Source organism: Plectropomus leopardus, chromosome 23, assembly GCF_008729295.1.
Source record: "Plectropomus leopardus isolate mb chromosome 23, YSFRI_Pleo_2.0, whole genome shotgun sequence".
Lineage (NCBI taxonomy): Eukaryota > Metazoa > Chordata > Actinopteri > Perciformes > Serranidae > Plectropomus > Plectropomus leopardus.
Window position 1 is genome coordinate 11,294,130 of NC_056485.1, and position 18,549 is coordinate 11,312,678.

Consider the following 18,549-nt stretch of genomic DNA (forward strand, 5'->3'; position numbering starts at 1 on the left):
CATGATCACTGTTACCTTGTCCATATCATTAACATGAACGCAATATCTGAAGAGCACCTTGACGGAATTTTTTCAAATTTAGCACAACTACTTTGGCTCTACAATGAACTGTTAAGATTTTGGTGATAACAGGGCAAGGTCATTGTGACCTTGCATCTGTCTCATTCTCCTAAATGTGTTATCTCAAGAAAAAATTGAGGATATTTCTTCAAATTTGGCACAAATGTCAACCTGGACTTAAGGATGAACTGTTAAGACTTTGTGTTCACTGTGACCTCACAAAACATGTTCCTTGCCATTACTTAAAAATGTGTACACTAATAATAACAAAATTTCACACGAATGTCTCATAGGATAAAATAACAAAGTGATGACATTATATATTTAAAAGGTCAAAGGTCAAATTTTATGCAACACCATAATGTTCTGCAGAAATAGTTTTCTGGCCATTACTCAATGTCATAAATTTAGGAACAGAAGGAGGGACATTTGGTCAGATACTGAATTGGTGACAATAATTTTGGGTGCCCACCTTGAAGCTGTGGTAATTGTATAGATCTTTTGGTTGGAGTATGTGTGTGAAGCATCCATGTTACCTCAAAAACTGCACTTATAACCTTTTAATTCCCTCATAGTCTCAGCTAAATATATGATATGCATCTGGACAGACATGGCTATAAACTGCAACTAGTTGGCAGAAGCCTACATCTGCGAGGCGTAATTCTAGTTTTATGTTTATGTTATTTAAGAAGAAACAATGCACATTAATTAACACAAGCACTTGGGTCCATCATATAAACGTGCCAGATTTTTATCTGCAGTCCCTGGCAGGTTGATGGCATATAAAAAAACATTAAAAGCAAACCTACAAATTGATGAAAGCTATGAAAATTGTATGCCAGCAAGCAAATTACACTTTAATTTGGTTGACTTTGTCTGCGTGAGTAAAAAAGCTTGGACAGCATTAAGTTAATTTCTCCTCAAGATGCTGACAAACAGATATTTGGCTCAGCTGGAAGACAGCATTGTCAATTATGATATTGAGAAAATTGGAAGCTAAATTTCAAGGGCTGAATGTTTCATTTGGTCTTTATAATGTTTCTCAGCATTGTTTCTCTCATGTCTGAAGTGTTTCATCCCTCCTGCCACTTGTACAGGGGTTACAAAGTTCACCATGCTGCTATTGATCCGGGCGCTCTCATATTGACAGCAGTGCTCTTGAGGCTGTGGAACAAGTGTGAAGGTCACTGGATTAATTCTTTCTCTCTCGCAGGAGGTTAAATTTGGCAGGGCTTCTCGTGCCTGATGGCAGTCAGCTGTAAATTGACAATTATCTCAAATGATTGTACTTATATTCATGTCAATTATTAGTCGCAATTAGCCACTAGTCGTGCAGATCAGGGATCAGTGCTCATTATTCAGTGTATAAATACCAAGTGAGCACAGATAATGGAACTTGTGTCGTCAATATTTTCCCACATGGTGCTTTTCAGAACTGGATACATCAGTTGTTGAAAAGTAGAATTTATTAAATCTGTGGTTCATATTGAGAGCCATTTGCAAGGCACAACATACAATTGAATTAAATAACCTTTTTTTGCAGACGGGGGCAATGGGAATTAAGAAAAATGTTATGATATGATATGAAATAATGTTATGATGTATCGCCCTCTTCTTAGAATAAGTAGAAGTTCCTGCTACCATGGCAACCTAAAAATATAGGTCTGCTGACTTAAAAGGAAGCAAGCGTTAGGAGAATTAATAAAAATTATTTTATTGTATCTGGCACACAATTCATCTGGGTATAAAGAAAATTCTGGGCTCGTTTGGAGAGAGGAAGGAGACGATGCCTGCTCAACTGGAGTTAGATTTTATAGCACATAGTGGTAGTCTGGTTAATTATGTGCTGGTGACATGTTTACTAGGTCTCATCTCTCTGTTTGCTCTGCTTTTTTTTTTTTTTTTTTGCCTTTTTTTTTAAAGCCATTTGGCTCCTGCAATCCTTCATGCCATGCAGAGTAGTTAAATGAGGACAAGGGGGCCCATTTAAACATCAGTAATCACTGCAGCGGCTAATTATTGATCTCTCGCAATGAATTACATGCAAACTGAATGGGTTTTCAGGTGTGTTGTAGCTCACACTCGTTCCACCTGGTGACACATCCTCAATGTCAGGGCGAGCTGCGTTTCTCGCTTTAAAGTGAATCTTGAAGAGTAAGAAAGCCTCGCTCCCATTTTCGACTCAAGCCGATAATGAGATCTATTTTCTTCGCTTTCAAAGAAGAAGGATATTTCCTCAGCCATTGTGTCTGTGTTTGTGTTTACACGTCACAGTGCATGTGCTCGTTGAGGGCTTTGTCTGCGCAGAAGTGTGCTTCACTCTCCGCATGATAATCTTATGAGCAGATTTCTGCCGATTAGCGTGTTATTTAAACGGGCTTTGAAGGTATAGCCTTTGGGTCCAACAACTACTATGGCATCAAAGGAATTCCCTAAAGCCCATCGTAAGCTCTTTTACACAACCACACAGGGAAAAGAGAGTTAGAGAGGGAGAAGAAAAATGCTTCCTTTATTCCAAAGGCAGGCTTGGAATCCAGGGAATGGTGAGCTATCTGGGGTATTGTCTTAGCTAAGTTGAATAGGAATGTATCACCCAAAACCCCCTGGCCTTTGCAAAAGCACAAAAGAATGTTAATACAAAGGTTGTTTTTTTTTTTTTTTTTAAGAGAAAGTACGGGAAGCTTTGGTATGACAATGGATACAAAGGGAGGATTAAATAGGGACTCTTTTTGTGGGCACTAACCTTCTTCAAAGACAGAGGTGTCATAGTCCACCGACATCAGATCATCAGCTGAGTGTCTTATCAGGCTTAATGAAGTTTCTATTTTTTACACTTGATGGAGCAGAGGTCCGAGTTGAGATTCTCCACTGTAGACTGATCTGCCAGCCAGTTTATGTGTTGCACCAAATATGAATGCCTTTAGTGTAGTAGTTTAGCAGAAGCAAATGCGGTGTCATTGACCATGAAATGTTTAGACTGATTATGATCCGAAATCACCGTCTCCAACACATAAAGGCAGCTGATATGAAAGTGTATGTGATTTAATCTCAAAACACTGTCTGAAATTGGTAACCTTTGTGAGGGAAAAAAAACCAAAACAAAACATTTGCATACATTACAAATGCAGACACTTGCATCAATTAAGGTTATGCACTCAGATTTGGTCAAAAAAGGAGAAAGCTTCCAAAAAAATTAAGCACAAATGAGGATAAATGTGGTAACTCCTTAGACTGGCACAGTTACTTCCTGCAGTCTCTGCTGGTTATCTGGCAACATCAAGCTGATGATGAAATTCAGGAAGTAGGCGCACCGCGCCAAGAAATAGTCAGATAACCTTGGCAACATGTCGTTTTTACACTTTGTTTTTTCAGTTGATTACAGAAACAAGAAATAAAGTGTTAAATAGTGAGCTTTATAAGGTGCTGATAGTAGTGGTGCTCCCATAAACTTGTCAAAGGGGTGGCCAGTCGGGGCCCCTGAAATGAAAAGTTATAACAACAATCAATTTTTCTTCAGCCTGGTTGTTATTTTCCTTAAAACAGACAACTGTAAAGCTTTAATTGTGAGGTTGATTGTAAGTAACAAAACATTTTCTTGGAACAAGCCTTCTCAAGTTTAGGGGAGACTGGTGCATACCCACCGAATTAATTTTCATTCAGATATCTTGAGGTAAAAGTTCAAATGATAATAAAAAAATCGCAGTTCAAGTTTCTCTTCCCCTTTGCCAAAATGTAGCCTGTCTTTGGAGCGTTTTAGCCCTCTTAGCCACTATGCCACCACAGCCTCTTAAAAATAGTAATGTCAAAATTATCATCAATAATTTCCACCCAGGGGGCCAATGAGGAGGCAGGAACTGTATCATGGGCGCTACAGCCCCTCCTGGAACCCCCTTGAGGGCACCACTGGCTAATAGGAGGACTAACATAAGCTAACAGGCTGCTGGCGGTGGCAACATATTTACTGTATAGACATGGGAGTATTTTTGATCTTCCCACCAACTGTTGTCAAGAGGCACAAATAGTCCTTTATTAGTCCATACAGCTCACCTCATCTTTTGGAATTTGACATTTGTGTAACTTCTTTACCTCACAATGAATCAGTGGATTCATCTCAGTGCTTTGGGAGTTAATGTGACATTTAGGAATGCCTAGACTTCACACAGGTCACCCGTACCCGAGATTAGAGCACACTCGACTGCTTTATTAAACTGAATTGTATCATACCATAATAACTTTGATGGAATGAGCTTTTTTATTTCAGCTGGGCTCCTATCAGCAGCTCATTTTCCTCTGCTGTATGACGCCGGAGTCTTTGAACCATAAATTAGGAGCTTGCTTCAGACACAACAGCTGTTGAGCTGCCGCAGAAGCGAGCTCGTCTTCCCAGGCTGGTCTTTATCTCCTCCTTGTATCTCTCGCTCTCTCCGCTCCTCTCGAGGAAAAGATTCCTTGAAATGAAGACGTCTTTTTTTTTTTCAAAGGCCAAAGACAACCTTTGTATTTACAGTTTAAGAGAAAACAATGTCACCTGAACACTTGATTAAGAAACCTATAGCAAGAGATCAACCTCCCCTGTACGCACAGTTGAGAGGGAGGCAGCCCTTCAAAGCTGCGTGAATCAAGAAAGGACGTGTCACATTAAGTGCTCATTGGAGATGCTTAGATTAATCAGCTACAACATGAAAATAGCTTTTTGAATCAGTGAAGTGATTGGTGGTGTGTTTTAAGTATGGCTGCTCTCTGCTGCCAGGTCTTTACCTCACAGCAATTAGAACAGAAGTCAAACAGAAGTCAGATGCAAAGCATCTGTGATCAGTTTTATTGTTTCTTTTGTGTTAAACTTCTGTTGAACCTTACTGAATTTTGAGTGGATTACTTGGCAATATCATGATATAATGTTGATATCATGATATGAGACAAGAACCTCTTGAGGGAATTCCTTCAAATTTGGCACAAACACCCAAAAACCAAGGTTAGTGTGACCTTGTCTGTATGGCTATAAGCTAAGAACACCATAACGGCAAATCGTGTATTATTGTTCCTGTAGGGCTGGGTAATATATCGATATTATGTCAGTATTGTGGTGTGAGACTAGATATCTTCTTAAATTTTGCCTTTACCCACTTGTTCATTACATCCACATTACTGATGATTATTTATCAAAAATGTCATTGTTAAAATATTTTGTGAAAGCACCAATCGTCAACCCTACACTATCATTGCCATACTGGTATAAAAGTGTTTTATCAAAAAAATCACAATATTTGATTTTCTCCATACGCCACATTTATTAAGTTATTAAGTTACCATATTTGGATGGAACTGTACACTGTTATGGTCTAACTTCTTGTTCATTTGATGTGAAACCAAGGGTATGATACACTGTATAGCATTTTGAGCATTTGCATCAAAAGGCAATTTAAAACACTTTACTGTTACCATTTTTATTATATTAAATAGTTATTCATCATTAATATCATTAATAAATCTCTGCAAGAAATCACAGAACTGTATCGTAATGTAGGATTTTTTCCTTTAAGGGCTCAGTTCAGGGCTGTGACACTGTGTATTGTGCCAGTGGAATTTATAGTCTGCACCACGTTTTTTTAGGTCAATGCTGTCGATTGTGTGTCATAAAAATCAAACTTATTGATTGCCAACTGCTGTCTTACTTGTGTTTTTTCTGTATGTGTGCAGAGCTGGAGGTGGCAAGGATGAGCACAGATGGGAATTTGCCTGATCTGAAGTTCCCGCAAACCGGAGGACAGGGCAACTCCATCCACCTCTCAGCTAACACGCTAAAGCAACACGGAAGAAATGGTGAGTCAGACCTTTTGAATCTGTGTTCATTGCTCCCCTGTTGTTGGTTTGAAGTGTAATTATGCCTGGCACACAGCTTAAATTGCTGTATTTGGTTTGTGGTAAAAAAAAAAAAAAAAGAAATGTTACAGACGAAATTCAACATGGCTATAGCAGAAATACTTTAGTACTGCTTGAAAGATTTTCTGGCATGCAAGATCCACTGTAATTAATCAAAAATTCTTTTTGTCATGTATTTATTTTTTTCAAACCTGGATGTGACATCGTACGGGGCTGCAGTGGTTTTGTAGGAATGTCACTGCAGATGCATGTGAATAACTTTCAATTTGCCTCCTAAAGCCTTTGTTCAGCCACATATAAAGCACAGGGATCGTTGTAAGACTTCAAATAGGACCCTGGCTGTAGAATTAGTTACATTCAAGCACTGCCTCTAAACTGTAAAGGGGGTAGTTAGACACAATACATAGCTATTTTCAGGAGCAATACATCCCCATTTTTAGACTTTATTATCAGCCCATGCAAATCAGAATCGACTCAAGCTGCGCCCGGTGCCTCTCAGCCGGATGACTAAGTCCATGTCCAGCCGTGCCCAGGCAGATCATTATAGCAGGGTGGCGGATATTTCTCCGCCATCCAGTGCTATAGCACCCAAATTGTTTTCTTTTCATCTGAGCGAGTGATCTTAGTCACGGCAGGAGGGGACTTTCTTTCATATCAGTGCTCAAAAGTGAGGCGGCAGGAGGCGAGAGAGATGTGTGTGAGAGAGAAGCAGAGGAGGACATTATTAACAAGAAAAATGCTCGCCTTTGTGTCAGTGCCAATAGAGGAGTGATAACCATATTTTTTGGATGCTGAATTAAAATAACCATTTGTTGAAGTAGAGAATATTTCTCCTTTTTTCCTTTTGTTGAATCATTCTGGCAACCTTGACTTTGGTCTCTTTTTTTGAAAAGTTCTACAATGTACGGATTCTTCAGCTTCACCTCAGCCGAATGATGATTTCTAGTATTCTTTTTGTTATTATTTCTATTTGACCGATTTAACTATTGGCACACTAACTATGTTTACATGCCCATGCCCACTAATGTTCCACTATTATTCAGAATATGAGCATTTTCTGAATTTGATACAGGCCAAGTAAACAGCATATTTACAGCAAATTTATCTGTTTGGATCCACGCTGAACACAAACCTTTTAGTCAGCTTGCAAGGCCCACATTTCTGGTTGTAAGTACAAACACACCTACTTTTAAACATTAAGAAAGACTTGGATATCAATAGGTTTTTATGCCTCTGCACTGGCGATAGCCATGGTCAGATGCATGTTTTTGGGTTGTCCTTTTGTCCGCACTGTACTTGTGAGCGCTATTTTTTAAGAATGCCTTGAGGGATTTTCTTCAAATTTGGCACAAAAAATGTCTTGGACTCTGATCAACTGATTTGATTTTGGTGGTCAAAAGGTCAATTCTAGTTGATTATGCAACCTTCTCAAGGATGACGTTAAACTAATGAAAGAGGGACGAAATCCTGCACAATCAAGCACCTCCTCCATCCTTGGAAAACTTTGAAAAAAATCCTATTTTGATGCATAACGGCCAAAGTGGCCCTAGCCGTTCCCATTTTCCATATTTTGATGTGATGAACAACATGTTGGTGCACATTGATTGGACTATGCACGGCTGTATGTAAACGGGGAATAATAGTGGAATATTAGTTTTCAATAGCCAGGTAAACAGCTTAGTGGGAAAAACAAAACAAACAAAAAAAACAAAAAATGACTGCTCGACTTAAAGCAATCTCAGTCGACTGAGGGGGTCTCTGGCTGATGATTCAAATCTCCAATTTTCAAAGGGCAGCCCTATATTAATAATGATGTAAAAATAATGTCTACTGTCATAGTGGGTTGTAGCTTGTAATGGCGTTAAAGAAATATTCAGCAACACTTAAAGTAAATTTTGCTCATTTTTTTGTGTTCAACAATCACACATGGTTGGAATGATGGGTTGTCCACATACTTTTTTGCCATTTAATGTATTCTCGGTTTACACGTCACTTGAGGAAGACTGACCACTTTCCCTATTTTTTCTCCTGCAGGTGAGATCCGAATAGCATTCGTCCTGTACAAACACATCGGGGTCTACCTTTCAACGGAGAACGCCAGCATGAAGCTGGGCAGTGAAGCCATGGCTACCAATTATTCCGTCATTGTCAACTCACCGGTCATCACGGCTGCCATCAACAAGGACTCGAACAAAGTCTACCTCTCTGACCCTGTCATTTTCACCATCAGACATCTACAGGTAATTTCCTGTCTCTGAAAGTGTGTCTGAGTCGAGATGTTTTTTGTTTTTTCCTTTGATGTGGCTGCCCCTGCATTTAATGTGCTTTTTGTCTCTTTCTCTTTTACTTTCACAAAAAAACACACTCCTGCATATGCACCTCCTTGATAGAACCCTTTCATCATAATTTTCTCTCTCCCTGAAGTGCGACGAAAATATAGAAATCCCATCTCAAACCAAGAACATTAAGTTAATGTGAAGTTTTATTCAAAAAAAGGTGTGGAAAAACTGCTCACAAGGTGATGCCGGGGATACATGTTGTTGTTTATTAGTTTGAACAAATACCAGCCTGATCTCTTGAACGAATATCAGTCATATCGAGCCTCACCAGAGGCTGCTTAGTCATTGTGGGGAGTCGCGACTTCTCCCTCTTGACTCCATTATCTTCTCCACACTCTGCTACGCTCGAAATATCCCTGTTTTGTCTACGAACGGCGCCCTCAGCGATTATCAGGGATGTTGAACAACCATAAGAGAATTGCAGCGGGTCTCATGTGTAGGAGGGCCCTGGAAGGAAGCAAAAAGGGCAGAAAAAAACTCAGAAGGATAAAAGGAAGAAAAAAAAAGGGATGATAGCTTATGGATGTCAAAATTAAATGGTGAGAAAATGTCAGGGGGCAATGTCAGTGCAGTTATTGCTGTGACTCACCTGCCTTAAGTGTAATTTGTAATTTGGACTGTAGATTCAGTAATTTTACTGTTGGTCTAATGTTGGGGCACTGCTGCTTTCATACCCTTTTCTCTCTTAGATCAAGTTGTTTCAATAAAACACCGTTTTTTGGAGAAGTGTGTTTTCTGCACAGCAGCTTCGTCTGCTCATGACAGTGCAGCACACCAAGAGAGCTGCTTGTTTCATCACAAACATACAGACATTTACATATAGAGTGCATTTTGTGTACACCAAGGGCTGTACAATTAATCATATATTAATCATGATTACAAACTTGCATAATTAATTAAACTTGATCGGATGCATTATTGACGTTTTGCATATGAAGCGCTTGCTCTGGTGCATCAAATCAAAAGCTCCCACTTCTCTGGTAAACTGGTAAGTCAGTCAGAGGTGTTGTTAAGAGAATGCTCCAATTAACTGGTCTCTACTTCTAAAGCATGGCTGCGGGCCATTTTTTGTATTTTTCTGCAGGGATAAATAATGCATTTTTATTTGATGTACTGTAAATACTGTGGTATTATTACTGTTTTTATCTCAGTTTCATTTATAGTTGGCTCTATGAATCAAACGTGAATAAATAATTGTGATAATAGTCTCTTTCAGCCCTAGGTGCTGCCCCTGCATTGAGAACATTGTATGCATAAAGTATTCTATATAGTATGCTTCCAGACAGAATAAAACATATTAAGTATTTATCTCAGGTATGTTCAACCTTGCCCTTGAAAATTAACGGTAGTTATCTCAACTCTGCTGAGCAAGGCTTTGCATTTTCCTTTTTCTTTTTTTTTGGCTTTCCACATTTAAGTTCCCCTCTCAACCATGATGTTTTGGATCACTGCTCTTCTGGGATGATGATGTGTCCTCTAGTTATTGTTTTGCTTCCTTGCCTCACCACTTAATGGGACCAATTAAATCCATTAATGGGACAGAGGGTCATCCTATCTCCTTGCTGTGGAATATTTTACACAGGGTTTTGGATGTGTGAAGGGTAAACTCAGTCAGCGGCAAATTTACATTCAAAGAGGATAAACCTTATTAGACTAATTACCATACAGCACATGTGAAACTGGGAAGAAAATGCAGCTCCTTGCGGTGTTAATAGTAAGACAGCAGCAGACGCGTTTAACCTTGGAAGCTGTGAGCCACAAAGGAAAGGATCGTGATCCTTTTGTTTCTGCAACTACAAAAGAAATTGGGCTCAAGAGGGAGAGGCGGTTGATGTATCTATTTATCAGCAGTTAAGTTTTGTTGTGCGCATGTGTTAACCGACCTCAGTGGTTGTGGGTGACTTTTATAAAATAGCAAGCGAGATAGCAGGGGAGGCGTGCTTGTCATTAGGGCTGTAGCCCGGCGCAGGCAGCGGTGGTACCCATTAAACAGTGGGGCAGTCCATTTTCATGCCGTGAAAGTTAAAGAGAAAGGTCAAAAAACACAATGAAAAGCAGGCATGGTGCTGCTTGATGCTGTATGACAGGAAAACCACCTGCTATTCACTTTAGAAGGATACAGATTGCAGTGGGGAAAAATGAGCCTGTTCTGAGGATGTTTATCCTGCAAACAAAGGACAGTAAAAATGGACAAAGCTAATGTATGATTAACTCTAGACCTGGTTCACCTCCCGTGGTTACATTCTATGTGTCTTCCTGTTATTAATTCCACTGTGTCTGATTCTACTGATTTATTTCTCTTTATGCCCTTGCAGCAATCTGAGGAGAACTTCAACCCCAACTGTTCATTCTGGAGTTACTCCAAGAGAACCATGACTGGCTACTGGTCGACACAGGACTGCCGCTTGCTAGGCACTAATAGGACACACACCACATGCTCCTGTACGCATCTAACCAATTTTGCTGTCCTCATGGCCCATGTGGATGTCAAGGTAGGCCAGCTCTCTTCCTTTTCATGCTTCTCAATGGAGCTATTTATCCCTGAAAAATGTGCAATTTACCAAATGCAGTTGAGAGAAATGAAAATGCATTGATCCATCATGGTTTACCCAGCCAGTCTATTCCAGCATGATTGGCTGAAAAGTAAAGTGAGGTCCAAAAAAGTGTAATGCATTGTAAAGCAGAAGACATCCCTCTCATCGCAGTTGTCAATATATTTTATATTTCCTTTGCTTTTCAGTTCACAGGGTAAAATAGACTGATAAGTGTTTTCTGACCTTCACAGCACTTTGCAGACTAACATTTAAAGTGCCAAAATACACACACAGCCCATTCATACAGTTTTAAACAATGATCCTGTCAGTGTGTAAAGTGTTTATTGATTGCAGACATCTTAAACATCCAATGGGTGAAGCAGCCCCGCTATATGATTGTCTCCGGCAGCAGCACACGATGCTTGTTTGAAACACATTTTACAGATTGGTTTTTACAAATAACGATTTGTTTTGGCCTTTAACATGTTTTTGAAGGTCTATAGAAAAATGTTGCTGTCTCTCTGTGTGTGGCTACATGTGAAAGGGATAGTTTGGGAATTCGATTTTGGATCACTTTGGGTTCCCTGAATGTAAATCTTGAAGGAATAGTTGGCAACGTGGGGGTAAGAAAATCGTTTTTTTTTTTACTCGAAAATAGGTGAGATGATTGTGTGGAATCAGTTATTACAGTTCCTTTAAAATGTGTAGTTGTTGTTTTTTTATGTACTTTTCTAAAAATTTAGAGTCAAACCTAAATATGTTTATTAAGGGACTAAAACCTAACATAAAGATTTATTTAGTGTCTGAGCCATTTCCATCTGCTCCTTTTATTTATTCATGAATGTGTTTATTTATTTATTAAGTAAAGACAGAAGGGAGGGGAAAAAGAAAACAATTACAATGTATCCCCTCATCACAGGAGGAGGTGTGTGTGTGTGTGTGTGTGTCTTTTTTGCCCTCAGGGTAGCTGCAGAAACAGTGAAATGAGTACAGTAAGTGTAAGTTCTGAAGAGCAATTCATTTAGAGGTAATAATGGAATTTTAAAAAAAATTACCCTGTTCATGAAAGAAATTGTAATTTGGCTGTGAGATTTATGTGGAGTGATTATTATGGGCAGCACTTCAAGTGTGAAGTTGAAAAAGATACAAAGGGGTATAGAGGATGTTGGTAATAAAAAACTTTTTTTTTTGTTAAATCAAGCGAGTAGGAAAAGAAAAGGGAAGGAGAATTGCCGGTCAGGAGAGAAGTTTTGCTGTAGTTCTGATGCTGACAGACGGTTTAATTATTTCTGTCAGGGGAAGTTTGAGGAACTCGTTGCTGACGGAGCAGAGTATTCTTGGTATCTGGCATCTGTCTCTCCAGAGCTTTTCGTCTGAATCAGTGGGGAAAAACACTCTGAGGGCCGTCCCAGTTGGCTCTTGTCCATGAAACCACTAGACCTTCCCTCACCTCCTCATACTCTCCAGCTCGACTCCATCTCTCATTTTTCCACACACAGTCACAACCCAATTGCAAAAACATTCATGCACACAATCTAAAATTCAGTCTGGTTTTTGCGCCCTTACACATGTCTCCAGGGAGGTCTGGGGTGGTGTGCTTCACTTCTAGCTAGAGAGAGCCACTGTTTGTCACTCAGCAGCGTGACTTTTGGACCCACTAAGCTCTCTGCAGGGCTGAAGCCGAGTCTGGAATAGAGAGGGAGCCGCGAAGAATGGGATCCTTCACGCCGTGAAAGCAAAGCAGCAAAAAAAAAGAAAAAAGGAAGGAGTAAAAGGAGCGCTTTCAGTCAAGCCAATCCCTAACATTTTGGAAAGCCTGGCTTGCTTGTGGCACTGCATTCAATGGAGGAAAGTGGACAGTAGTTACACCCCAGTTGTGAGTGATAGCGCTTTTTCACCCTCCCTTACTCTCTATCTTTTCCACTTGGATGTTATAAAAGGCCGCTTGTTGGAAGGTGCCACTGAATGGGAGATACGGAGGCCTTTTATTTGCCAAACTGTCACAGTGTTGTATCTGAGAACACAGTGAATTGAGGCAAAGTGGGAGTGTGTATGTGCATGCAAGGGAGCGGCAGAGAAAGAAATTTCATAAATTGAAGAGAGTATCTGTTTTTGTAACCATGGCAACAGAACATACCACTGCTGATCTCTGCATTGTTATTACTCATTACCCTCAGAGCACCAGATTATTTTCTAACCTTGTTTATTTCTCAGTGGCATCTCGGAAAGAAAAAAAAAAGAGATAGGCAAACTGTAATTACAATTTTCCTTTGGAGGACAGATGCTCACTACGGTATTACCATCATCTTTCATCTTGTTGTTTTTTTGGCCGATGGATCGTACGCATGCTAGTTGGGAATAATGATAGTGTTATATTCAGGGGATCTTTATGTTTGGCTTAATAAGCTGTCGTCTGTGTCGCCCTTGTACATTTTTAGCACCGTGTTATGATTGCATTCAAAGTGCCACATGCTTCACGCAAATTAGAAGTGGCAAAATGTTCCCGCTTTGTGCCTGTGACATCATGACCGCTCTCAATTTGTCCTTGACGGCGATCTGAAGTTTTGGGACGCTTGGATTTGAACCATTTTGACGAGCAGAATTCAAATGTGGGTTGGGTTGGGTTTTTTTTTTTTTTCAGATTTTCAGCTCACATCTAGTGGAGAAAGACGCCAATCCTGACTGGGAAGTTGATTTGTAGATGTTGATTTTCTCTGAGTGACATGTGATTCATTGTCATCTGGAAATAACAATCATTATATACAATCATTCATTATATATAATCATACCTGATTTGATCCACAGACATTATTTCAGTTACCTAACATAAACTTTGGAATTTTCAAGGTCTTACTGACTCAACTTTCTCATCTTTGAGGCCAGACTTTTGTTATAGAACTAAAATTATATGCACTTAACAATAACTGCCTTGTAATCATGCTCAACCTGACATTGATTGTGAGTGTGGGCAAGGTAACAGCTATGCCCACACATTTAAAGAAACTCTTGAACTACAATACACTGTACATGAGATTATAAAACACACACACTCTAGACAGTGTCTCATAGGGATTAATTATGTTTGAAGTCAATTAGTTCCTCCGAATAATTGGTAATTCACAGATTGTAGATGTAAAATTTGCGAGCGAGTACCCAAAGATCTTTAGAGCCTTGGTGGTTTCTAATGCAATGTCCTTAACCAAATTACCAAACGTTAAATCTGTTTCAAGTTGTAAGCTCACAAGAACTCATTAAAGTCGAATATCCAAACTGAGCCTGCTACTTTTAAGAAGTACACCCACTCAAAACAATATCTGTCAGATACAGAAGATCAGGTAAGCGCCACTTAGACGATCACAAGGGCATCGAGTGCTGCCGCTGTTGCCACTCAAGCTCTTTGTTTGCTAATTTTGAGATATCTTGCCAGAGAGATGATGCCTTTGACTGATCCTGCAATCCGAGCCGAGAAGCGCCGTTGGCCGCATAAACAAATTAGAAACTGTACACACAGACAGCAGCTGCGTGCGAGAGATTATATGTCTCTTTTGTATCTTTTCAGAGTGATTGCAAAACATGGTTTGGGAGCAAGTGATGATGTGAGAGTGGGTGTACTTGAATGTGACTTTGCTAAGAACGCTGATGATTCTAACCTCGAGATGTCCTGTTTCTGAGTGATTGAAGATGCTGAAAAATGTATTGGAAACAAATTCATTCCACTTGACTTGATATTGAAAGGCAGAATTCAACGGTGGTGTTGAACTTAGGGGACCGCACGAGCTCTTCAAATTAAATCATTTGACCTCCACATCACACAGAAGTGGCGATGTCAGCTCGGTTGGGTTCGCTGATTAGCCTCTTTGTTGCACAAACCTTTGTGGGTCACTTGGTCTTGCTTCGGCAGATGCAGGAGCTCGACGAATATAACAAAAGCTGGATGGCCACTATTTCATCAGGGTCTGCTCCAAACGGACTTTTCAAGATTTCCTAATGGCTCATGCCCCCTCAAGCTCCTGAGGCTCTTTATTGAATCCTTTCCTTTGAATTTAATTTCGCCATTCGTGGAGTTGGCCAGTGGGCATTGAGATTAAAAAAATCTCTTGAATATAAAGCACAAGCCCTAGCTCAAGAATTATAGACCTGCTGTGGTTCCACCTACAGGCCATTATTTACGCAGTTGTTGTGTGTGCTAAGATAGGCCCCAGGGAGGCAGTGAGCTACTGGTAAGTGGCACTATTCCCGACAGACCAGTGAGTATAAATCAATGGCACGTCCCAGTGGATGATGGAGAGGGTGATATTTGGGTAGCATTCATCACTGTCTTTATAGAACATCTCCATGCTGGCACCATCAGACAGCAACTATGATGAGAAAGGACAGTCAAGGTTAGTTGCGTATTTCATGATGCTCTATATGCTTGAGAGAGGGCTCAAAATAAATCTATTTATATGTTGAAGGCACAGACAGAGAAGATGGAGACCCTGTCAACTGCCATAGCAACCGAAAGTCATGCTTGGGTGTTACATCATAGTTATTGTAGCTTAGAACACAGTGTGACATTAGGTGCATGTGCTGAATGTCAACTCCTGCCAAGCAAGCTGGAAACACTCCCCCAGCCCTTTTAAACGTGACGAATTTGCCAGGACCCCTGATTCATATGCCCTCTCTGCAACTGTTCCTCATCCCTGTGCAGATCGTAAATCCTTGGTCATACCGGAGGTGAACTTGTCACATGACTCCCCGCAGTGGGCCACTACCCCTTAGCGCAACTGTCTGCCCTGCCTGACCGTATTTCATGAGTCAAAGCCCAGCTCTGGAGGCACATAGGGAGATTTATGCATTTTAATTGGATTGGCTTCATGGCCCCATGCTGAGAGGTGTTCTTTGGGGTATAAAGGATCGACGCTCCCTTCTCTTTACCACCTCACCCTCGTAGGCATTTCAGAGTACTGGTTCAGAAGATTTTGGCTTCAGACACAGTGTGCTATGGTAATGAAGTGCCTACGATGTGATGTGAGGTTAAGATGGCTTAGCCGGGTTGACCATTGCGCGATGCAAAAGGCTCACCAACACGTCCGCTTCTCTTTGTCAGACTGCTCGAGTGCCCAGAAACCTTATTTTGTGCTATGTGCAAGCAGATCAGGGGCAAAGGCAATCTCCTCAGGCATCCGTCTGGAATGAAAAATATGTGTGTTTAAGAAATAAGAGAAAAAATGTAGGAGAGAAAGATTGGAAGACAAATGGAATGTGCACAAATGTGCCTCGGCCCGCTAAGTAACATGGATGCTGTACGACTCGGCCGCCCTTGCGACACAGCGAGTGAATTTCAGAGCAAATTACGTCTGCCCACTTTAGAGACCCCTAGACTGATTCCCATCATTGAGGCTTGTCGGTGCGAGGTTAGGTGCAGAGGCTCTGCAGATCACATCATTTGCCATCCTGCCTGGGCAGAGCCCTCAGTTAAAGGAAACTTTTCAGCAGAGACATTGTGGCCAGCGACGTCTCAGCCATCATCCACCTCCCAGAACAAAGAAATCATTCCTCAGTAAATCCATCACCCAGGTGTAGATACACTCTGCGCCCTTCTCTCTGTGTTTCTGTAGCTTTGTCTCTTTTTTTCTCTCTCCCTCTGTTGCCTTCTCTCTCTTTCTCTGACCTGGCCCCTCTCCAATTGAAGGTGAGATTGTGATGGATAGAGCCTGCAGCCACTGCACAGCTCGCTAGCCCAGGAGACCTTAGGGTCCCCTCACAATGCGCCGCAGCTAGTACCACCCACCGCATCAATACCTTTTGTAATGCAGCGGACTGAAAACAGACTTATGTGTCACATGCGCAGCACACCTACAGAGCATGCCAGCACAAACATTCACATCTGTTGCCTCCCACTGTGTATGCACCCCTCTAAAGTAAGGGGGTTGATATAAGCCTTATTTTCATACACACACACACACACACACACACACACACAGACGTCTGCTCCATATAACATCTTGCAGCCCCCCACCCCCCCAACGTATACACAACGGCTCATCAGGCAGGAAAATCAAAAGAGCGCTCTCCCCAGACTCAAGGAGCACTGCGGCTGTTATTGTACCAGAGCCCCTTAATGATCAGCATCTGTTCCCCTCTCTGCTAGCGTTAGCTGAGCTGCCACTAAACAAGGCTTTTGTGCAATACTTCATCCCCCAAGTTTCCTCACTCTAACTTGACTCGGGAGGAGAAAAAAAAAAGGAAGCATAAACACCCGTGGATGTTGATGGTCTCTCTCTCCCTGCCCCCGCTGAAAAATACTGCTGACTGTGGTCGAAATATGATTTAAAGAGGTGCTTGTTTGAGAGACACATTAGACGTATAGTATGCTTTTGAGGCGTCATTTCTCAACGTAAGCAAATATTTCCTTGGGTTTGTCCTCCACTATAGCTCAGAGTCATACATTATTTGCAGGAGGCCAAGACTGCTTACAAACGTTTGATATCAGCCAAACTGTAATTTTAAGCCTGTTAGTTAATACACAGTGTCAGTCCTCGATTTGTACACAGTTTAAAAAGAGTTTTGCTTGGCTTTCACCTGTGTTAATTTTTGACTGCCTGTCATTGCTAATTAACTGTCTGCCTTTAAGTATACGCAGTGTTCTTCTGTGTTAAAATAATGCCTGTTTGATCTTCATTAGCATTCAGACGTAGTCATCATGTCAAATCTTGAAAAGTTCCACCCAGATAGTACTTGAATCCCAGCAGGGATGACAGTGAGCTGTGTGGATGTTGGCAGATTTCTGTAAAATTGCCCCGTCTCCCTTCCCCCCTTTCACTTTTTCCTCCCTTTTTTTTCAAAATCAATGCCCAGCAGGCTGAAAAAGAGGACGATCCCTTTGGGAAATTAGGAAGCCTTAAAGGCTGACCAAAGTGCTTGCGTGCAGTAATTATCTCTGTGATGCCCATCCCCATGTTTTACATATAGAAGACACTTATTTCATGCCCATGTCATGTTCTGGCATCTGTCTTGGCAAGCCTTTTCTTCCCCACATGGTAGCATGATACCAAATTGTCAGATGACACTGCAGTCCCTACCAGATGTGAATTGCACAGGGAATCTGTGCAGCTGCTTTGCTGACGTGCTTGTGCAATGTTAAAGAGTCAGATTTGCCCCTCACAGCCATGTCCCATGAATCAAGTACCCCATCATTAACACCACCTGCCATCTCTCAATATGTTCATCTGAATTTATTTTAAACTGAGCATTATTTAAATATTAAGATAAAAGTGGATGTGAAATATTTTTCATACAATAGACAGTGTGAAGTTGAACTGTCAGTGCTTGCATTTGTACTACTACCCCTTGGAGAAGCAGTACTTGGAAGTGTCAGCCCTTTATTAATGACTCGTGGCTATTTCAACCTTTGATTTATTTCCTTTGGCTATCTCAACCATTTATTCATTATTTTTTGAAACTATTTTAACAAATTTTGCATTACTTTTTAGTTAATTATTGTCACATTTTGTTCTCGTGCTTTAACTGTTTACCTGTTACTTTAAACTGAGTGATTTTTTTATAATCCGCTACTATTAGCTAACTAACATGTTTAAACAGTTTATCTGTTACTCTGTAACTTTTTCATTATCTATTACTTTTAACAAATTTGAGTAAATTTTTTCAGCTGTTTATCCATTACTTTTGGCAAACAATATCATTATCCATTACTTTTAGCTAACTATTTATCCATTACTTTTAGCTAACTATTT

The 18,549-nt window shown here is 40.6% G+C and overlaps 1 protein-coding gene across 1 annotated transcript in view; it reads left to right on the forward strand.

Moving 5' to 3' along the window:
• Nucleotides 1-18,549, forward strand: part of LOC121961921 (adhesion G protein-coupled receptor L3-like) — a 249,776-nt gene that overhangs the window by 192,617 nt on the left and 38,610 nt on the right. The window contains exons 13-15 of the mRNA XM_042512028.1: nucleotides 5,758-5,880; nucleotides 7,975-8,180; nucleotides 10,595-10,771. Of these exons, the coding sequence (XP_042367962.1) occupies nucleotides 5,758-5,880; nucleotides 7,975-8,180; nucleotides 10,595-10,771 (506 nt within the window). The remainder of the gene's footprint in view (nucleotides 1-5,757; nucleotides 5,881-7,974; nucleotides 8,181-10,594; nucleotides 10,772-18,549) is intronic.